The 24,937-nt window shown below is 30.9% G+C and overlaps 2 protein-coding genes and 1 non-coding gene across 9 annotated transcripts in view; 2 read left to right on the forward strand and 1 right to left on the reverse strand.

Moving 5' to 3' along the window:
- Nucleotides 1–24,937, forward strand: part of DIP2 (disco-interacting protein 2) — a 437,652-nt gene that overhangs the window by 168,645 nt on the left and 244,070 nt on the right. The gene's annotated exons all lie outside the window — the stretch shown is intronic.
- LOC143198278 (uncharacterized) overlaps nt 1,553–24,937 on the forward strand; it is a 127,662-nt gene continuing 104,277 nt past the window's right edge. Inside the window, exons 1-2 of the mRNA XM_076407406.1 lie at nt 1,553–1,558; nt 7,017–7,602. Of these exons, the coding sequence (XP_076263521.1) occupies nt 1,553–1,558; nt 7,017–7,436 (426 nt within the window). The 3' untranslated portion in view covers nt 7,437–7,602. The remainder of the gene's footprint in view (nt 1,559–7,016; nt 7,603–24,937) is intronic.
- Nucleotides 24,601–24,673, reverse strand: TRNAK-UUU (transfer RNA lysine (anticodon UUU)). The gene has a single exon. It is a non-coding gene; the product is annotated as a tRNA-Lys (tRNA).

Genomic DNA, 24,937 nt, shown 5'->3' on the forward strand with positions numbered 1-24,937 from the left:
AAACTTTAGCACCCTTCGTATCTTTCATTACAGCTCTTAATAACAAGTCTTCTGATCCATCGGCACTTTCAGCTAGTGAAGTCATATCTCATATAGAGACATTTCATTGCAAAACGTGGTGACAAATACACTGAACTATATCCATTACATACAGATGCTCCACGGGGCGGTGTCCTTGGCCCATTGTTATATCTCCTGTATACGTACCGACCTAAAATATCGCTACTATGACAACGTCTGCTGATGATACAGTGATTTTATTATCTCATGGGAATCCAATATGAGCCACAAGCTACGTTCAACTCAAAAACATTTATTTGTGGTTGAATTTATGGCGTATCAAGGCGAATGAGACAAAATTATAACAGGTATCCTCTTATAACGTCAACAATCTATATACTAATTTAGCTTAATATCTACCTAAACCTATTTCTCTATTTACGATATTATTTTGAGGCCGATGTCTACAGTATGTCTACGAGGTCTTATAGGCTATAGTTAGTGCTTAAAAAGCAAACTGAATGGCTTTTGCATTGAACAACTTCCGATTTTCCATCACATCAGCTCAGCAATGATATTATACATTAATATCTGATTATTTTAGATAAAAAAATATGTGAAAACATTGTACATGTCTTTGAAATTTGAACGTTTCACTCGATTTCTCCCTTTCCCACCACCAGATCCTGATTTGGTTCCAATGGAACCACCTCGGAAGTGCACTCTTTCGAATGAAAAGTGAATTTTACATTTTACATACTTTTAAATATAAATTAATAATAATATAAAATTAAATATAAAAGGTAGAGACTCTGGACGTCGCATCTTCACAAAGAAACTCTTATGAAGTTCTAATGTCCCTTGGACATGTTCAGATATCTCATCTGACAAGTACAGCCCACGAAGAAACAGCAACAAGGTTGCCATTCATAGTAATTATTTCTATTGCTAAGAATTCGCAAAGACAACAAATTCCATATCCAAAAAAGAAGCGGCAATCTCGCCTATTTTTTTATATTATTGTCCAAACCTTTAAAAAGAACAGAAACGACCCAAAACTAAAAGATTTAAAATATAGAATTACAAGAGAGAATCTTAAGTACCATACATATTCAGAACGATTTATGTCATTGAATGGTAAATGTCTTTATCTGTATTTAGGGAAAATACATTGAACATATGAACAAATAAAACTGATCTTACAACGCCTTAAAATCAATTAAAAATCGATTTTTGGTAGAATTATATACAAAAATTAGCTAACTAACTAAACCGGTAAAATTATCCGAAAAAAAAACGAAACCATATGGGCGCTCCGAACCAAACTATTAACTATTAATTTCGTCCCTATCGGGTTTCGGCATCGATAACCTGCTCATTTTTACCCGACCGTCGTTGCAGGAAATTTATTATTCGATTTTTGAATTTATCATTTTCTGTTTCAGGTAAGCCTCTCGACATTTTTGGCATTTCCTGCTGATGTAACGCGAGTATGCAGCGGCGTTCCTCGAAGCTCACCTTTTGTCGCGCGCTGACGCTGATTGAAATAACAATGAGCGTGAGTAGTATCGACAATATTATATTTCGTTAAGAGTGGCTGTAATGTCATAGTCGAATATCGATTTTTGGCGTTGATATTCGATATTTATTAGAAGTTATATAGGAGCGTAAATGTTTTTCTATACATATCTATGGTAATGTACATATAACATAGTATCCAGTAAGTAAATAAATTTGCTTTTTAAATCAATATAAAACAATGGATAGCATCTAAAAATAACTTTCCAGTTATTTTTTGTAGGTTTGAAGCTTTAAAAGAAGAAATTTACATAATTTATTTTATACAATCACTCAAGCAGCAATACACATTAAACCTTTAAATTCCTCTATTATAAAAGCAATCCAATTTTGGCTCTTTGTATGGAGTGTTTTTCACACTTTACACTACAAAACCATTTAGGGTTGTGATAAAAGATGACTGCCATGTCCTTTGGTATATTGTTCAATTACCTGTCATTCGAGACATCTTTCGGATATTGTCTTTATAGCTAGTGTCAACATGTGTATATAGTATATATGTCTATATATATATATATATATATATATATATATATATATATATATATATATCAAGTACCAGCAAATTTTTATTGGATTTGAGCTTATGTAATCCAGCACCTTCAGACCTTCCTGACACCTCTTTGTGTTCTTAACAAGATGTATTATAAGTGCCAAATCATTTCCCATAATTTGGATTTTGTTGCTACAAAGATTAGCATTATTTGACTGCAATGTGGGTTATATTTAGAGGAAAATGGTAATAATATTAACAAAAATATTAAATTATAAAAACTGTAAATTAACTTTCATTGACTCAAACATTCTTCAGTGAAAAATTGTACAAATTTATATGAAAAATAGTCTTCAGTTGGTGATAGTTTCATACGAACATGTACATTTATATAATATTTATATATTTAATAATCTTCAAATAAATAACCAGACTGTTCATTGTCAATTAAATTGAAATATAAGTTTTAAAATATCACAATCAGTACTCATACGTTTTTATAAATAAGATTCTAAGATCCTCAGTATCATCCAGCTTTGGAGCGGATATTCAAAATTCATTATACTTAAGTAGTATAATAGTAAGATAGTAGATAACAAAATATAGGGCTCAAAGCTAATATAACTCAGAGCTGAACATCAACAATATATAATATTATATTAAATTATGTAGAATATATATGAATTTTAAATTATTAATATTATTTCTAGTTGTATGCCGACTAACTTACAATTTTTTTCTACAGTAATTTGAAACTAGGTACTTATCTAGAAAGATCCATTGGTCCTTACTTAGTTTCCAATGAAATAAAATAAAAGTTATTAGCACTTTCTAGCTCAGTGTTGTTTTATCCAAGAGTTGCAACACTTCGTTGTTTACATGGGAGTGAAGTCTTCTAGTGGGCAAAAGTCCCGCTACTATTTTGATTGCGCGCCATCTTGGTTATGTGGCGTTTAGCTCAGTTTCAAGTTTGACAACTGTATTGTGTAGACGTCTAAATTTTATTACGGATAAATATACGCCACGAGAACGAGCAGAAATAGTGACAGTATTTATTGAAAATGATCGTTCCATTATTACCACTCAATGTAAATTGCGTCAACGGTAGCGGGACTTTTGCCCCACGTTGTATAACTGTTATCGTGAATATAACTGTTTCTGTAGTATCTGGGTATATCCACAATACATGTCAGGACTTTATTTTGGAATATCTGTATTATATTGACGTTACTTCTCGCAGAATATTTAGCGTCTGCTTCTATAGGAACAACTTATTTGCGCATAATTTAGATTTTTTGCCAAATAAACAATACATTTTTTAGAATTTTATTTTGCCGGCTTGGTGGTGCTGTGATAAAGGTAACAGGACAGTCCTCAGTTGCGATAGCCGCGGGTTCGTATCCTGCTAGGGCATGGTCGTAAATTTATGTTTGTGATTGTCCTAGGAAAGAGTGTAAAATCCCAGAAAATGATCCCAGTCACACCAGTACCTAGGCTGGGTAAGACCGGATGTCTTCTGGGATGCTTTCTAAGTTGGTCATTCGCCAGTCGGTAAGCATAATGCCGAGGACCGTGGTTCGGAGCCCACGTTAAATAGTAGATCCAATCCAGACAAAGCCATAGTTGGTAAAAGGAAACCTCAAACTATGTAAAAAAAATTATTTCGATTTTTTTTCTTTTTGATGTGGTCAAAATTTACTTACGTTACTGTATTTATAATATAATAATATATTATAATAGAATAATATATAAAAAATACTAATTTTATTAAAATAGTTTTCAAACTATTTAGTGTGATAAATATTATTAAATCAATTAGATAAATTCTATAGCATATAATGAGTTTGTTTTAACGGATGTATAAAAAATTAACAGTTACAGTTTTAATGATTCACTTTACCGTAAAAACGTAGTATAGAGACTTTGAACTTTTATAGAGGAAGAGAAAAAAGTTAATTAGTTGAAACCGACCAAAAAGGTACTGTTGTTAAATACAAATGTTTGAATATTGTTAGTAGAATTGTATCATTGTTGTAATTTAACCGCCCTTATCAAGCTGAGCGTTTTGTATATAGAAATAAGTACCCTAGTTTTTCAAACCGAGGAAATATCTGTATGATTCTATTTTTCTTTTTAAACACTTTTTCCCTAAAATAATATGATATATAAATTTATGTGAAATCGGTTTAATGTTGTTTTAATTCTTTAATTAATATACTAGGCAACGTACTTTTGATATAATATAAGAATAATTCATGTTTTTCCTACAATCGATATGTCAGTGATAATTACAAGGATCAGTGTCTGCCAGATAGTGAGTTGGTGTAACATTTCCATATATTTTACAAAATACCACCGAATTAATCTTCTTCATTTTCTTTAATATATTTAAATCAACAGATTGTGTGCCGTGAGTTCCCATTCTTCTCGGTCTTCTGAGTCTATTTCTCTCAGCCATTCTAGATTTTGCTGAAGATGTTTCCTTTTCGGCAATTAATGTGAGTGTGTTTGAGTGGGACAGTGAGGACAATTATGTTTAGAACTATTGATAATTTCAAAACCTTGATTATCATTTTCACATTTCTGGAAAAAAAACTAAGAGTATTCGATAGGATCAAGCTTTGACAGAAGTAAAGTTGTTTTACACGAACATCTAATAATTAATTTTAATGTTATTGACCGACTAGTAAACGATGCTAAAACATAGTTATTCTATTAATTATGAATGATAATTACGACTATCCACGAAGTTATCCAAGATTTCACCGTAAAATATGGAAGAAGCAATGAAACAACTGGACAAGAAGTGAACTTAGCTGAAGTTAATTATTCTATCAAAACAATACTGCATCGATCAACTAACTTCAACTTTTGGTGATGAAGCGCCATTCCTGGGAGCAGTTCACTATAAGCAAAAGTTGTGAAGGTCCTCGAAAATTAGTTCTGTCAGAAAATATTGATGGTGTAGCCGAAATGATAATGCAAGTGATAGTTATAGCGATAGTGATTCGTGAGTGAAAAGTGCTCTTCGATACAAATGATCGCTTGTTTCTTCGGAATAACTTGCCATGTGACAGTCTCGCCGTTAGAGTAACGTACAAAAGCCAATTCTGAATAGTCCATAACCATTTCTTTTCCAGAAGTGCTTCGCAAAATACGAAAAAAGGAGCGTCAAAATTTTTTATGAAACCTGAGTTGATATTTTCCGGCGTCCTAAGAAACCGTAGATGCGTTCAAACACCATGTTTTAGAAGTAGCTCATCCGGAGTGAAGAAAGTGTTATGAGAATTGGTTCAAATGTATGTAAAGGAGTACTGATCATCAGGAAAAGAAACTTCGAAAAATATCTATAAATAAATTATTTTATTTTTTAAATTATTCTCAAAATATAAATAACATTATTCGTAATAAATAAATTTTAATTAAAATTGTACTAAACGTAGGTAATAAATCATGTTTAAACAAAAATATCATTCCTATGCGATATTAGAAGATAATTTTGTTGATAACTTTTATTGATATTATAAAACCAGAGATAAACGAAGGCTCCGGTATCATTACTTATTATATACAGAGCCTGGCAAAATAGATACTTTGCTTTAGTGAAGTATACATTATAAATTATCATCTCTCATGTATTTAAAATACGAAATACAAAATGCCATCAGGTGCTAAGTTATGAAAATAGAATAGAACTAATACCGTCAGTATATTAATTAGTAAAATAGGATATTCGGCGGTAGCATGACGCCAATATAACTCCATTTATTTCAGGTGAAATTTTTTGAATGTGAATTTGTTAATTTTTTCCTCTTTCATCACCCTGTCTTGGTAATTGTCAGCATCGAATCATAAACCAACATTCATAAAGTTTATTCAATCACTGTCTCTTTCAGAATCACTAATGAAGTTATAACTAAGTTGTTTATTTCTAATCAATCAAAAACTTGCTCAAGATTCTACCATTTCGATCGAGCTCACACAAACCGAGTGTGTTATAAGTCCAGACAGATCTGGTTTGAATATCCTTCTCGACCTGAATGTCTATTGCAGTAATTCTTTGAAATACCCCATATCAACTCAATTGGATTAAATATGCAGTGATAGGAAGGGAGGGAGACTCTCTCTACTCTCTGGTCAAAACGTTCAGTAATCTGATCTACCATGTATCTTTTCTAAGGCTTATTTCTAAAAAAGTAAATTACATAAAATGCAATTAAATATTTCATATATATTTACCGAGTAATATTTTGAAATACTTTCCAGATTAACAATTTTCCTTGCAATAATTGTATTATATTATGTTTGGATTAAAAAAACTACTTACTCTTTTTATACATTTCGTATATTTAATCTCTGATACAGCTGACGTCAAGCTGATCTTGATTCGTCACCTGTTTCGCATAAATACGGTTTCTTTTTGGTGAATTTAAGGTTATTTTGTTTTTTATTTTTTGAGATATTTTAGTGACCGTACCCGTACTAATATTCAGTGCAGCTGCAACGCGCAAAAAATATTTTCAATAAAAGCCAATTTCAATAAAAATATTTCAATAATAGAGTTTTGCAGACGTTTGACAAACGGACAACTTTTGTAACTCTTCTAACAGCATTCTATCTCTTTTTAGGTAGAATAAAATTTCTCATTTTATTATATAGATAAGTCTAACTGTAAAACTAATTTGCAACTTTTGACAGACACATATTGATCACGTGTGTCACGACTATATATTTGTATTTCCATTAAGTATTGTAATTACAAGTCATTCAAATACTGGCCAACACAGAATATATATTTCTTTTAGAATTACGTATTTCAATTACGAATATTTCAATTATTGCCCAACGTACAAAATATGTAGTTGTATTTTAATTACAAGTAATTGGTACGGTTACTATATATTCAATTAAAACGAAGAAAACGAAATTCATCATAATGACGTAGTTAAGAGCAATTGATAGGACGTCCCGTTCGAGAACCCGCCGCAACCCTTATCACCGTCCGCCTTACCTAGCCGGCGTCGGCCGCTCCGGGTTCGCAGCGTCGCGGCGCAGACCGGGACGCGACGGGCACACCGTCAGCCGTCCAGTCGTCGTCCGGACGTCCAGCGTCGTGGATGCCGTACAGTGCCGGCCATGTCACTCGGGGGACGTGGACGCCACGTCACCGCTGCTCGTTCGGCAGGCAGTCGTCGGAGTCGCGTCGCCGGTGGACGTCGTCTTCAGGGCTCGACCGGGCCCCGCGTACCTGTTGAGTTCCGAGAGGTGTATCGTTGACGACGCTGTCGATGTCGATGCCTTCGTAACCGTGTACGACGAGTCGCGAGACCGACCTCCCCACGGTTCCAGTCGATCACCTGCGTGATTGCCGTTGTTGTTGTTATTGTTGTTTGTTCATGTTTTCGTTCTGGTTGAATTTCCGTTGAATGATCGTATTCGTTCAGTGACCAAAAAAAAAAAGTTTCATAGGTGCTTCAGTAGCATCGCAAAGCAGCTATTCTAAATGATGTAGTTTGTAGGAATTAAACTAGGTAAATGAGATGGTCATGATGGTGTGGCAACTTGTTTGTTGAAAAAATCATATACTATCCCCGTTTTAAACAATTGAATATTTAACGTCCTAAAAGGTTTCCTAATGTTGTTCTTATCGTAAATACTTAAATATCAGCTTATTTTTCCTGTATAAGGCTTTATATAAGCAAGGATATTGCCACAATATGTTTTCCAAAAGAGTTTTTGGATAACATTCATCATCCTCGATAAAACATTAAAATAATTTTAGCTTTATCCAAAAATTATTAGAATTTTTAAGTAATTTTCGATTGTTCATCTATTGAAAACAGCTACTCTATACATATGAAGTATTTTTCTTTATATTTTTGCACTGAATCTTAATTTAAAACAAATATAATTATTATACAGTTACTTAATGTTGTAATGTTGTTAATGTTGTACAGATATTCAATAATTTTCTTGCTAGTACGACTTATATATTAGAAGAAATAATATATTAATTGTTATGAAATATTTTATAACATTGTTCTTATAAAAATACTTTACACAATGTTCTAATACACTACAATGTTCTAATAATTTTACGTTAATTCTACATGTATGTGTTTATATGATATTAATATTTTTAGGCTCTTTTCGAATATGCATCTAAAATTATCAAAAGTACAGTTTATATTTTCTTTTGGCCGTATGCATATGAAGTAATTTTCTTTATATCTTTTTCACTAAATCTTAACTTAATATAAATATTATTATTGCACCTAGTGATACAATCATCTTGCTACAGCATTAAGTAGTATGAAGTAACACTTTATAGACCTACATAAATCCACATAACATAGCAATTCTTGTAAATAATTAATTATTTAATATTAAAATATTAAATAATTAATAAGAAAATTTGAAATTATTTTCGAATGTTCATCTAAAATTAACACAAGATACAATTTTGTTACTAAATTTTAATTTGATACCAATATTGTTATAATACAGTTAGAGTTAGCTAGGATACAATCATCTTGGTTTAGATATTTAGGGTAACAACTTATTTAAAAATTATTTAGTATATAATATATGAAATGATGTTATATTCTTAATAAAAATTAGCATTTTAAAATGTTTTTTTAAACTAAAAAATAGTTTGCTATAATAATTTATAATTTACTTTCTTTAATTCCACATATATCTCCTTATCAGATATTACATAAAAGCCATTTTATTGATCAACTATGTTTTTGTGTATATTTTTCGGTAATATTAGTGCATTTTTAAAAAACTCTTAGTAAATTTTTACTTTATACATTATCACACCGCATCTATTTCTGAACAGTTATCATAGATTTGTTTATTTTGTATAAATATTCTTATTGTACAATAACATTATTTTCAAGGGTTCATATTATTTAGATTATATTTTAATCTATTCAAAATTAACATACAATATAGACTATATACACTTATATACAACAAATTATAATACAGCACTATAATGCATTATGTTAATTCCAAGTTTATCACTTTGTCAGTCATTTGATGATATCTTGATTCTCATTTTATTCCTTAGAAAATATTTTTAATTAATTTTAAATATTTTCTACGATATTATGTTACTATAGGTATTTTTTTTAATTGTTGCAGATATGGATGAATTTTATATTTCCTGGGCTCTATTTTTCAGTAAATCTTACTATTACAGAACCCCTATATCATTCTAGTTCTGGTTTTTCAACAAATACAGTAAAGCAACCGATTTACTTTCATTTATGACCATTATTACTAAATATTTGAAACCAATAATAGGTAATTTAAATATTTCTAAATCATTAAGTAGTAGAGAGGTTTAATATTACGACACGACACATTAATTGTTTATTATTGTACCTTTTATAAATCCGAGAAAATATTTATCTAGTGTCAAGTTGTTATTAATAGTAACGAAACAATTAAGATGGGTGTTTATTATTCGTAAAATAACACTGAATAGTATTTATGGGAATATTTACTACTGATAAAAATAACATTACACTGACAGAAATCAAAATACTACGAGTTTTATGTCACACACAATTGTAATATGGCATCGTTCCATGTTCAAATAGAAGTCACTTTTTGTGACTTCTATTTTGTTTATATATGCTATAAAGACGGCCTATTTAATTGTGATAACAAATAATAAAACACCACATTACAAATTCATTTAATAGTTTTCAGTGTTATGTAATTCATTTTTAGAAAAGAAAGAAAGAATTTTAAGAAAAAAGATTTGATATCTAATTTTAATTGGTAACCATAAAATAACAATGCAGTATATTTATTACATACGATTAAAAGGTTGAGAGGTTGACACCAACATCCAGTTTGATGATGATGATGGTGTCTGATCTATTTCGAATAATGTATTACATTATGCGATTACTATATCAAAAATGCACAGCTGGATTCTTCGTTCCAGAGGTGATGACAAAACTTATTATAATAATTTTAATATTATAATAAATAGCAATTACATTTTTTTAAAGCCTTTAAGTCAAGCTATCAAAGATCTGGATTTATTCGTTAAAATTGAATGAGTAATATGGCACGACCGCATATAATGGATTAAAACCCATTATTGTCGCCTTTCCGTTTTTTACTTGATAAGATACTAACCAAAATGTTTATTATACAATAAAAATATCAATTTATCTCGAGCATAAGCTGATAACAATACAAAAGGAATTTAAATAGTTTGTATGGAAGACCAAGTGTTTAATAAATATATTTACTGCTGTCGCATCTGTTATTTAATGCTATACTGGATTTCATGACAGTTAAGCTGGAATAGTTGGCCACATATAGGATACGTGAAAATAATTATTAAAAATATAAGTTGCCGGCTTGGTGGCGCAGTGGTAAAGGCAACAGGACGGTCCTCCTACTGTTGCGATAGCCGCGGGTTCGAATTCTGCTGGGGCATGGTCGTAAATGTATGTTTGTGGTTGTTTAATATTTGTGATTGTCCTAGGCAAGAGTATAAAATCCGACAAGGAAAATGATCCCAGTCACGCCAGTAACCAGGCTGGGTAAGACCGGATGTCTTCTGGGATGATTTCTAAGTCGCCAGTCGGTAGACAGGATTAAAATATGTATTTCTTCTTTTTGTGATAGTATATATGACAGTAATAAATACAATACACAAAAATATTGATTTATAATAATAATATATATCATATATTAATATAAAGATATACTAAAAAACGATTTATTTTTAAATTGCAAGTCTGATTATTGAGATTTTAATTTAAATAAAAGCAAAACATTTACAAATTCATCAAATATCAATGATAAGCGTAAATTAATTGCAGTTTTATAGACTGAGTATTCCGGATACACTGACCACATGAATTGTGGTAGAACATTGAAAACATTAATTTAAACCACTATTAGCATAACACTTAGCAAGAAAATTCATAAGTTTAAGTAATAATTTTAAAGCATATCAAATAATAGAATATTTGTTGAGTTGGGCGGTGTAAGAATAGTATGATTGAATTCAAGACAAATCAAAATTGTATCCATGGCAAAACTACTGAAATATTTTATGATGATAATTTAAATATACAGATGTAAATATATTTGACTTGACAGGTCTACAAGAACGTTAACTTCACATAGTTGATAGTAACTACAACAGAAAAAAGGTTTAAATTATATACATTTAATGTTGATTATTTGTTTTTTTTAACATTTAGCAGCTCTGTGGATCGCAAAAATGTATCTAGTTTCGTACTTTACTTTAGTCATGTAAACATTTACCTTACAGTGACAACATTGAGGTTCATACATTGTCATTTAATGTGTCATTACCTAAGTATTGTTAGAAAGACTTGATAAATTGGTTCAGTCAAATATGCATTAGTTACCCTTAATCTGGTGGTACAAAAACCTGGATATTTAATATTGGCTTCTTTGTAATCAAACGATGATGGGATTTCATTGATATTTGTTCAGTAGTGAACAGCAGTGAATGTTCAGTGAGTTCTACTGATATACTACTAAATCTGAATATATACTGACTTCATACATACTTGTTTAGCAAAACCTACCACGTTATATTAAACATGAACAGAATTATTAGGGACCCATATAAACAATTCACAAAAAAAATGAGTCCTGACCTTAAATGTTATCAACAGTGTTATTTACCTCGATATTACGTTAGTTTCACTTTGATATAAATTATATCAGGGATCCTATTATACAAAATTGCAAAAAATTATTAAAATAATATATAAATAAGACCAATAACCATAAAAACCGTCAAGTGCGACCAAAACAACTACGTCACACATATGTTTAAAGCATTTTAGCTAGCGCATTCAAAATTAAAATCTTTTCAAATGTTAATTTTTCTTTGAATCGATTTTTTTGCAGAAATAACTTTTATGTCTGGTAAAGTTCACCAATCGAAATAAAAGCCGATATCACTGCTGCTAGTATCTAACTCCTGTTGAAAAGAATAAAACCGATCATACAGAGGAAAAACCTCACACCAACACATCAGTTTGGCTTTATTAACAAGCATTGAAGAATTAACCAGGTCCACCGAACAACAGACGTTATTGAAAAAGTCTACGAAAGTAAAAAAGTATGCCAAGCTATATTCTTAGATGTAGCACAATCCTTCGATAAGGTTTCGCGTAAAGGCCTTGTTCATAAACTATAGAAAATGTTACCAAAACAACACACCGAACTACTAAAATCGTACATTACAGCCAGAATGTTTAGAGTTAAACAAGGAAGGAGCTTACTTTAGAATAAAAGAAGCTAAAGCAGGTGTACCACAAGAAAATGTACTGGGGCCAATGCTTTATCTACTCTACACTTGTGGTATACCACAAATGAAGAATATTACCATAGCTATATTTGCTGATGATACTGCGATTAGAGTTGTCAGAGGCAATAATGAACAAGCCACACGAAAATTACAACAGACAGGTGACAATATAAATAATTGGACACAAGCTTGGAAAATAAAAATTAACGAAAGTAAATCTGTGCATGTGCAGTTCACCTACAATACATTACGTACCAATAACATTAAATAATACTATCATTCCATATAGCAACAACGCTAAATATCTCGGAATGAATGTTGATCCAAAACTTCGCTGGAAAGAACATATAAAGAAGAAAAGAACTGAAATTGAAATATAATAAAATGTATTGGCTAATAAATTACTATTATATAAGCAAATACTGAAACCTATATGGACATGCGAAGGTCAATTATGGGGATGTTCGGCAAAGAGTAACATAAACAAAATACAAATTTTTCAGTACAGGTATTGCAACTTTTGGATACCACCAGAGCAGGATACAGAGTCAAAAGAATCAAACCATCTGATCTTGTGTAGCGTTGTGTAGTAAGGTACATGTAATAAAATATACAGCAGTGACATGTATAAACATTATTTCACCCGAGACTGAAATAGGGCCGATGGGCAATCCTAGTTATATACCTAGATTATTTTAGTTATCACAACGACTAGTAACAATGTAATAGAAACGACTAGTAACAATGTAATAATTAAATAATAAAAAAAGTCTGGTAAAGTAAACACGTATAATTGTCATAGAGTAGTTTTTCAAAATTTCTAAATATTTTTCCTTCACATTCTTAATAATACCAAAACAAACACTATAACACATAATTATTTATCGATTACAAACTTATATAAATATAAATTAAAATAACAAGACGTAGAATTTCAACTTCACTCGGATCGTGACATGAAAACTTTTTCTTTCGAATCTAATTAAGATCGTGGCACCTTCTCTAAGGAAACAACATCCTGTCCCACAGCCGCATAAATTATTTCCTGGCTCTCGACAACAGTTTCTGCTGTTGAAAGGCGTCGAGATGGGAAGGGAGTGCCCCAAATATCTTCTCTCGCGCCATATTACTTTCTTCGTCGTCTTTTAGGTTATGTTAATAATACCGTAGGCTCGTGGTTCGCCGAGAATTCGACAGATTGCGCTGCGAGAGCATTTATTTAGCGGTAAAAACGTTTTGCATAATAAAGAGATATTATCGATGATTAAGGTTACGGGTCAGAACCGTTCGAATTGCATCAATTTTATGAGTATTTCGAAATTAATTAGTGTATTGTTTCTGCATAGACATTTGATCTATTCTTCTTTTATTTTATTATTTATTAATTCCTTCGGACCAATTAAACTTTGTGATATAAACGTATTCTAGAAAAAGTTCCCCAGAAACGAAATAAACCCACAAAGCTTCCATATTATATTGGAGCAGATAATCATTTCATCTATAAAGATGGAGTCAAGAGACACGACTATGTTGGGGCCACGTACATGAACTTGGAGTGGATGCAAGGTTTCAGTCTCCTAAAAACTATTTACAACATATAAACCCCAGTACTACATAAAAAACGACAAGCATAAATATGACGTAATTGCTACAGGCTTAATAACCTTCCTCAAACACACATATTTTTTTACGTTTTATGCTACTGACTTGAAAGTGAAGTTTCGTGTCTGAATCAAAGGAAATAAGCCGCAAAAAAGTCATTATTTGCTGGTAAAAACTTACAGTGGACATGCTCTAACCATAAAGAATGTGAGGAAATGCAAAACTCAAAATCAATTGGCAGAAGCATGAAATGTGGCCTAAGAAACGATCAGTGACCAATTACGAGCAATGGGGAAAGTCCAAAAGATGGAAAGTTGGGTACCACATGAATTGAATAACAGACAAATGGAATATTGAAAAATCGTCTGCGAAATGATGCTTCAAGGGTATGATGGGTAGTAATTTCTGCATCGAATAATGACGTTTGATGAAAAGTGAAGTTATTTTGAAATCCCTAGGTGCAACAAATCGTGGTTATCACCTGTTGAAGCGGGCCAATCGATTCCAAGGCCAAATCGTTTTGGTCGCAAGATAATTCTGTGTGTTTGATAGGACCAGAGCGGCGTGGTGTATTACAAACTGTTGAAACCTGGTTGAAACACATCTAAAAATGCCCAGAATGGACCCGAAGACATGGTAAAGTTTAATAAAGTACATGACGGTTTAATAGAGATCAAAGAGGCGGTGAAATCAATTGGATGGAACATATTATTGCATGCGCCGTATTCTTCAGAAAACATTTAGCTAACATATTTACAGTAAATATAAATCTTGTTTATCAGCCCGATGTAGCTATAAATCTCATTTTGTTGCCACAGAAATTGACAACAACCTCAATCCTAAAAAGGCTCCTTTTATGGGTGATATTTCACCAGGATTATTGAAAGAGCTGCCACGAAAGGCAATAATCATGTTGTCATATATATTCAATGCCAGATTGAGACTGAACGATGTTCCGAAATGTATTAAGGTTGTTCGAATAATTATGGTGAAAAAACCTGACAAACCAGCAGACAAGTTGTATCTTACTTACCTATTTCGCTGCCACCCGCGATATAAAAATTATTTGAGAAACTGTTGTTAAAACGAATTAAATCATTTGTAGAAATACTAGAAATCCAGTTTGGATTTCGGAATCACCATTCGATTATCGACCAAGTGCACAGAATAACAGCGGTTGTTGAAAATGCATTTGAAGAAAGGAAATACTACCCTGCAATATTCCTGGATATCTCACAAGCTTTTGACCGAGTTTGGCATTTCGGATCAATCTAGAAAATGAGCAAATTGCTACCATGGAATTACTGTCGACTGCTGGAATCATATCTTTTTCAAAAAAAAAAAATTTACAGTCTTGCATGAAGGGGCATTCTCAACACTTAAACCTATTTCGGCTGGAGATTCATAAGATAATGTCTTGGGACCATTTCTATATCAGCTCTATACTGCTGATATCCGAACAACAGAATAAACAGTGCTTGGAACGTTTGCTGACGACATAGTTATAATGGCAAAAGATGTACCTCTGTCTAACGCTATAGAACAAGTATAAGTAACGGCCAACAAGATCTACAAATGGACTAGAGACTGGAGAATACAGCTTAATGGCTTCAAACCTGTACATAAAAATATTTCGTTACAACAAAAACTTAATTATATTACTTGACAGATCCCCGATCCCTCAAGCAGAATCAGTTCAACACCTCGAAATATATATCGATGGTAGGTTGAACTGTACCGGTTAGTCGGAAGATACTTTCAACTTGATCTAAAAATAAAGATATATAATTTAATCATACAGCCTATTTGGGCCTATGGGATGCAAATATGGGGTTGCACTAAAACATCAAACCAACTAGTAATCCAACACAATCAAAACAAAGTTCTACGATTAATTACCAATGCCTATCGCTATGTAATCAACGAAGGGCTGCACCATGATCTCGGAATCAAATGGATAATCAGACTGATCCAAGAAGTAGATTAGTTTTAATCTAATTTGGGAAATATATACTGATGACATACTGAACAGCAGTAATAAATTAATTTGTGAATATATATATCTGTCGCTTTTTATCATTAACTCTTTTCCTGGAATTTCAATATTTATAAAATATATTCATCAGAGTATCCAAATAAACAGGAGCGCTTACAGCAATTTTAATTATTCCAGGGTCGTGTTTTCAATAATATTTAATGAAAATTAGCAGCGCATATGACGCATCTTATTTCCGTTCCCAGGGTCGTTATAATGAAACATGTCGGGTACCTAAATCAACCTATAAATAACTATGAAAAATTTAGATTCAAATCAGTTCTATTTATATCATCTTGATACAATCGAAATACTGATCAAAGCCGAGAGAATAACGTACGATTTACAATGCTGGTTGGTTTATGAACTCTTATGTAATGCATCACGTACCCACGGCTCATTGAATAGAATAACACTGATTGTGTGCAGTTTTTGTTGTTTGGTCTTACACTGTATAATTTGGTGGAAATGTTGCTCGAAGGATGTTCTTTTATATTTATATGTACGTTTTCTTCAGGAAAGCTTTGAAGATCTCTAATAATTTTCAATCGTAATACTCCTCTAAGAGTAGGAATAGATTGAATTAAGAGTTTATTGGTGCAAGAAGTTCCTACACCTATACTGATTGATATTTCAATTAATGGCACTGGCTAGTTTGCAGTTTTTTAAAAGCCTTGTTAATTTGTCTTACATTGCATGATTGATGTAATTAGATGAATCAATTTTTTAATTCAATTGATTTGTTTAAGTTTTATACACTATATCTTCGGGAGATGTATGAAGACCTTTCCTAGTTCTCAATTAATGGGCTACTGACGGCAGAAGTTCACTTTATGAGAATTTTAGTGGTTATATGTCAACTTATAAACCGATAACACCTGCATTTGTCTGTGTATTTGGCTATTGATTATGTACTATATAACATTGATAATTATTCTCGAAATCTTATATCTACAGGTACTTTCTTGTTCTTTGACCATTTTTTCGCTTTAAAAGGGTTTTTGTTGAGAAAATGGTTTCAATATATACTAATTAAAATATTTTCCAACATTCTGAACAAATGATAATCAAGAGCCAGATGAGTCATTTTCATGCCAGCTGACTACTTTATGTCTGCTACCGGTTATTGCTGTTTTTTTCTGTAATAATATATTTAATTATTAGTTATTTAATGTTATTGGTGCTTGTAGGGTCTGTTTATAGGTGAACTGTACATCTACAGATTTACTTTCATTAATTCTTATTTTCCAAGCTTGTGTCCAATTAATTATATTGTCTATTGTCTCCGACAGCTATAATCGCAGTATCATCAGCAAATGTAGCCATCGTGATATTTTCCATTTGTGGTATATCACAAGTGTAAAATAGATAAAGCATTGGTCCCAGTGCACTTCCTTGTGGTACACCTGCTTTAGCTTCTTTTATTGTAGAGTAAGCTTCTTCTTGCTTGACTCTAAACATTCTGGTCGTAATGTATGACTTTAATAGTTCGGTGTGTTATTTTGGTAGAATTATCTGTAGTTTATGAACAAAGCCTTCATGCCAAACCTTATCGCAGGCTTGTGCTACATCTAAGAATATAGCTGAGTATACTTTTTGACTTTCGTAGGCTTTTTTAATAACATCTGTGATTCTGTGGACCTGGTCAATTGTTGAGTGTTTGTTAATAAACCGAAACTGGTGTATTGGTATGAGGTTTTTTCTCTCTATGATAAATAATATATAATAATGTTTTAGGTTGATAATTTTAGTAATGACATGGTTCTAGGTAGATCAATTTTGACGTTTAATAGTTGTTTATATGAGGTGGGAAAAAAGTCCCGCTATCATTAACATTTTCAATAAATATTCTCACATTTCTGCTCGCTCTTGCGGCGTATATTTATCCATAATAAAATTTGGACATCTACACAACACAATAGTTAAAGCGAAATGGTAGCGGGACTTTTGGCCAACCTTATATTAATACTGTATATTTTAACCAATATATATAATTGATCAAAATACATGCACCTAAGCACCCAATAGCCTTTTCCGATATTTGGCTGGATTTGGTTTGACCTTAACAATCGTAAAATATTTTAAAAAAAGAACCGACTTCAAAAAAAAAATTATAAAACTTAGATTTTTCATACAAAAAAACATCTTAAAACATAATCGTTGTAATAACTTAGTAAACATGAACAAAAACCTTATTTAACCTATCCACTACACGTATTTTATATTTTACTATATACACACAATTTATCTTAATACCTACCTAAACTTTTTTATCTATTTATAATATTATTTTAACTACCACCAACTGATCACTTTGTGAAACTTCTCTTACAGTTTATATACCTAAGTAAAATTTAAAGAGCATCTAATATCATGGTCGAAAGAAATTCTTCATAAAATGCAAACCTAATATTTTAGATATGTATGAATAATTTAAATGTACATTTACAAATATTTCTTTTATACACTTACATTATTATTTTGCTTTGTTTTTCGAGGAATAGTTTATATAGTATTCGTCAAATTTAACGTTTCTCCGAATAAAATTATATTAGAAAATAGGCCTACGAATTCGAGAGGAAAATAATGTATCTTGTGTCGTATTATAATGTATTTTTCACTTTCGCTTGTCATCAGAAATATGATAAATCGTCAGCTAACGAGATTTTATTCCCTTTGACAATAAGGCACTTTTATGAATATTTATGTTCATTTTTATAATAATGTTTTCGAGCAAATAAATTCTTCATTCAAAAGTAAAAAGTAGTATATGATATTATTTAACACTATTAAATTTTTGACCCACCAAATTCTGTTAATAATTAATTAATAATATCATTAAAAAGTCGTATTTAAATCCTTTTGGTTTTTATGTAGAAGTAAATATGTAGTCTTGCTCGAAAAATATAGAAAACTCTTGTTATATTCTTAATTCTTGTTATTATTTGATTAGTTGATTATTCTAAAACATTAATAGAAACTATATATCCATTGCTGTGATGCCATGACATATACACATCAAAACATTTAATAATATACTACGCTACAACTATTTATAATTGCGGAAAGAGTTAGTTTAGTACAATGCACTACTACACGAATCATCCAACGTCTAAGTTTGTTTTAGTCCCACGCATCGCACATACGTAATTTAATGAATAACATTGTCTAAGCGTTTGCCGCACATCTAAAACGAGAAAACAATTAAAAATACACCAAAATTAAGCAAGAATTATAGGTTTTAATTAGCTCTTAATTATTAATCTACTCCGTTAGTACTATAATTATTGTCTTTACGTTAATGACGATGACGAACTTTTTTTTAAATGTTGTTATCTTTATCTTCATGTATATAATTCTTCTCTCTGTGTATATGTCACTGAAGTTGGACCGATTTTTAACCGACGAAAAAGGAGAAGGTTCTATGTTCGGCTGTATATATTTTTTAATGTATATTCGCCGATTTGTCCATCAATTGTTGGCCGATTTTCAAATATTTTTTTTATTCGAAAGAGTACACTTTCAAGGTGGTACCATATGAAAAAAATCAAGATCTGTTGAGGGGAAGGGGAGAAATAGAGGGAAACGCTCAAATTTTAAAGGCACATTAGTTGATGTGACGGAAAATCTGAAGTCGTTCAGTGCAAAAGTCATTCAGTTTGCTTTTTAAGCACAAATTATAGCATATATGACGTCGTAGAGATATTGTACACAACTGCTTCTAAGGAGTAATGGTTAAAACGTTTACCTCCCAAGCGAAAGTCGCGGGTTCGTTTCGCGGCGGGGACAATAACTTTTTATTGTTATTTAGTTGGAATATTTGTCAAATCACCTAGACTAGGTAGTGGACCCAGGGGTCTGAAGCGCCCCTTACTTTCTATCATTGTTTCTTTATCGCTATTTTTTTTTCATACGCGCTGCACCTTTACTTGTCCTACCAATTGTAATATTAAATAAAATAACTGCGTAATTTATTGAGTGAATATCTAACACTAAAAAGAGGATAATAAAATATTTTTAAGAAAATAATTGAAGCCACTGTAAAATATAAATAAGGAACTCACTAAAAATTAAAAAATATACAAACTTTTAACACAAAAAAAAACATTTTAATATAAAATATGTACCTAATAATCGTCGCAATAACTAAATAAAAATAAACAAAAAGCTTATTTAAACTATCTACTACATTTATTTTTTATTTTACTATATACACACAATTTAGCTCAATACCTACCTAAACCTATTTATCTATTAACAGTATTATTTTAACTACTATCAACTGATGAAACTGATTGAAATCAGTGCCGAGCCCAAACAATACAAAAATAATAATATAATTTTGTGAAATATACAAAAAATTATATTACCAACTAAACAAATCTAAATTAATATTATAAATAGATAAATAGGTAAATATTAAGCTAAATTTGTGCAAGAGTAGAATATAAAATAAGTATGGCAGATAGGTTAATTAAGGTTTTTGTTTATTTTTATTTAGTTATTACAACGATTATTAGTTATTTTTTGTAGTCGGTTCAATTTTTTTCTTAAAAGTATTTTAGGATTACATTTTTTATCCCTTTGTGAAGGCTTTTTTTTGCTTTCTATGAATGGAGAAACCCAAAACACGGCCATTTGTAGTGAACAACGTAAAAGATGGCTCACTGGATCATATCACATTCTTCCAGTAAAATGTCCAGGCCCAGTTTTAATGATCGTTTCACGTCTTTTTCTTTTTCTTTCATGCAAAAAGATGTACTATAATGTATAACATGGTGCCCATAATATTTTATCCATCCTGTATCCCTTTTCGATTAATTAAAAAACTGTTCGAAATATTGGAAAATTGTATATTATCTATACTCATTTATAAATTAAATAATCAATCAAACATTTATTATTCAAAGTTTTTGATAGGATTTTAAACATAATAATAAGTTATCCCTTTATTATTATTTACAGTTGCAAATACTTTGCCTATGCCTAAACTTATCGCATATAAACAATTTCATATCACTATTACACTTCCATTCTGACTAAACAAATAAAATATGTTATTATTTATTCGCCTGTCTATTGTTATTTTTAAAATTAATTGCTGATGATTCAGTTTATCATATGATTATGTTTTATGTAAGATATTTACTTTGTTATATTGAGTGTAGTGTATAGTAATGTTGTAGACACATGTTTGATTAATTATCTTCTTTTAAGTACAAATAAATATTGATCAATACTTTGTTTGGTAATGGATTATAAGTAACTAGGAGTAGTTTTATGTTTTTTACTGTTCCCGTTCTTAACCCACTCTATACATGTGACATATCATAAGTAGCAAATGTTACTTTAGGGTTTGGGTGAATGGAGGTAACATGAGATGAAACGGTGCTGTTTACATTATGTGACCGTTATTTATTGATGTAATATAAAACATCTGGAAAATACAAAATAATAAAACGGATATTTAATAAAAAATTACGTTTTCTATCGATTTTGTATATTTGTATTATATTTTTTATATATTATTCTCATGGATATTTAATCTAATTATCACTACATAGTATAAAACAAAGTCGCCTTTTCTGTCCCTATATCCCTATGTGCGCTTAAATCTTTAAAACTACGCAACGGATTTTGATGCGGTTTTTTTCAATAGATAGAGTGATTCAAGAGGAAGGTTTATATGTATAATACATGCATAATATACTAAGGCAACATTGCTAATTTTAGAGGTTTCTAACGTGATGTCGTAAATTAACCTATTTTTTTAGGCTTATTTAGCAATTAGCAAAAACGCTGCCTAACCCTACGAGTTAGATCAAATTAATGTACTACAGTATTGTACACCATAAAAAGGTCTACAAAAAAGTCCGCGATGGTATATGTTTATCTTTTAGGGATAACCCACATTAACCATTTTTATTGTTTACTTTTTACGTGAGAAAATGGCTTATTTACGAAGCTATTTTAAGCAATACGGCATTAATCCTTATCGAATTAATTACCTTAAATACAGTGTGCAATTAATATAGATCAATATGGTTCCTTACAGCATTTAAATTAAACAAATATTTTCGGAGATATTACAAATTTAAAATTTGCGTTTAAAAATGTGTAATGTAATAAAAATTGTATGAATTTAGATATTCCAAAGATAGTAGGAAATCTTCATAGTAAGTATAGGGGAAGAGGAATTGTTTTACTCCAAATTTAATGCGTGCAGGCCAAGGGCAGTAATGAATGAACCAAAAATACTGGATCGATTTTAATCATGTTTTCATAGAGTGACATAGGCATATATATTTTATGCCCGTGCAAAGTCGGAGCGGGCCGCTATGTTTTTATATACAACGTTCATATTTTTTCTGTAGTGTATTTAATTTAGTATCAGCATTGCACCCGTGCGAAGCCGGTGCGGGTCGCTAGTTAAATAATAAATAATAAATATATTAAATAATAAATAAAATGTAATTATAATATCGCTAATATTGTAATTACATTTTAAAAAGTATTAGTATGAAGACGTTGTATTACCAAATATTGCAATGAAAATCGATATTCAGAACTGAAGTTCTTACAAACATATTGCTACCAAACTAACAAATTCCATGATGATAATGCGCATATGAGCTTCATTCTTGGTTTGAATAGCTTCAGTATATTATTAAACAACCCCATTCTTGGTCAACATAGTTGAAGCATTATGGAGAGTTTTAGAGTAAACAGTGCGGAGTAGATTTTCATTTCCTACATAGCATTGGAAACTATTCATACATATTCCGTGACGAATGGCAGCTATGTTAAAAGAAAATGGTGTCATATGTCTGTTGTTCGGATTATTTTGTCTGTATAGATACGCTTCTAATTTATTGACATTTTCTGAGAATAATATTTAAATGACATGATTTTTTTAGAATGAATAACGTTTATCATAAACGATTTAAAGGCATAAATAATAACTTTTAACCTGTATGTGTATACATCTCTTTAATGATTACCGAAATGATTAACGTATACATTTATCAAGCTGACAAGATACGTAATTGTTATACCCAGACAAAAGCTGTGACAAAGGCACTCGCTTGTTAAAGAAGTAAATTAATTAATATGTTCAACGAAATACGTCTGTGTCCTCGGATTATCTTAATAACGCCTAAATTATTCCATTGTCGCTGTAAGGATTCTTTAGAATTCATTTTATTAGTTAGTAGAAAAGGAAATCTATAAGTCGTAATTATTTGTTTGATAAGAATTAATTTCGTTATATTAATATTTCGTTTTTTATTTCTCAGTCATCACAAAATTGTTTGAATATATTATTTTAGTTCATATTAATAATTTAATGTTTACGTGTTATTTTACTCTCTCTGAAACTAACGATTTTCCGTCTTGCACATAATAAATATAGCCCGTACTGGCAGGCCTGTTATACGTTTTGACAAGTGACGGTTTGAGGTGCAGTTAAGATAAGACTTTCGACTGTTTTTGTCTGACGTCCCAAAATAACGGACTGGATATTTTCGTCATATTTCCTTTCTTTCCAGATCCATAAATATGTTGGGAGCATAAAAAGAAACAAACGAAGCCATATATTCATAGGTCGACGTTTGATGACGGTACTACATACGCGCCAGCTCGGTTTTTAATAACGCGACTGTATTTTATCATTTGTTTTATTGTTCTTCAAGATATTATCTATGTTTTGCAAGTATAAGTCATACTACGGACGGACAAGGGATGGATATCTAGAATTTTTATTGACGACGGGAAACAAGTGATTTTTTATTTTCCTAAAAACTATATTATAAATTCCTATTTTTTTACTTATTCTTACCTTTCTTACTTTTTTTTCAAATATTAATTAATTAGTTTTCAAGTACGCCTACTTGCCAAAAGTGCGAGGTGCTTCAAAAATTTCCTCTCTTCACGCAGTTCCATTTTGCTTGAATAATTTAATATGCACCCGTTAAGTTAATAATTTTTAATAAATCACATTATTGCTTGCAAATAAGCCACTTCTGAGGATCGATTTATTATAGTCTAAATAAATCTCATTTTAAAAATTGCCTGGAAAAACCAATTTTATGGAACAATTAATATGAGTTGTAACTGTTTGATAACTCATATAAATATCAACGCAAGATCGGAGTAGTAGAGCTAGTTATAACTGCTTAATTACTGTTAAAATTAAGTTGGAATTTGAAACCAAATAATATTTTTAGAAGAAACATTATTTTATCAATCCAATATAGGAATGTAAATGTTTGAAAAGAAGTTACGGTCCGGTTCTCATCACTGACTTATATTATAGTCCGACCTATTTAGAAATTATCTCATTCCTCACTAATGAAGTGTATGAAAATGCCACATATAATATAAATATAAATGTAACATCGAGATAACGAAGTAAGTTATAATGGTTTAAAGTAAAAAGTACTAAATTAAGTGTTTACTTATTAATTAATTAAACAGATTGTATTTTTTGTCATATAATATTAAATAGGTATTATTATTAATCAATAAATATATAAAATCTCCGTTGGCTGCAAAAAAGTGTTTCGCCCGAGCAGGGACTTGAACCCTGGACCCTTGGATTAAAAGTCCAATGCTCTACCGACTGAGCTACCCGGGCTTTGATCGTAAATGTCAACGGGCTCCTTAAACTGTTCAGGAATTAAGTTAAATTATTAATTTTTACTTTTTTCAATTCGGATTTTTATTTTTTTTTTCTTGAAGCAAGAATTCTCAATAATTTCTTTATGTTAGCATCTCGAAAAATTCACTGTTTTCTCCCGTAATTAGAACCTCATATATTCAAACTCCGAAAAATAAACGGTCTTAATTACGATCCAATCCGTTGTTCACCGGTATAATTAATCGAGGTATCATTGATATA

The sequence above is a fragment of the Rhynchophorus ferrugineus genome, unplaced genomic scaffold (genome assembly GCF_030347505.1).
Source record: "Rhynchophorus ferrugineus isolate W39M unplaced genomic scaffold, kcgeb_rfMv2 rfM6, whole genome shotgun sequence".
NCBI lineage: Eukaryota > Metazoa > Arthropoda > Insecta > Coleoptera > Curculionidae > Rhynchophorus > Rhynchophorus ferrugineus.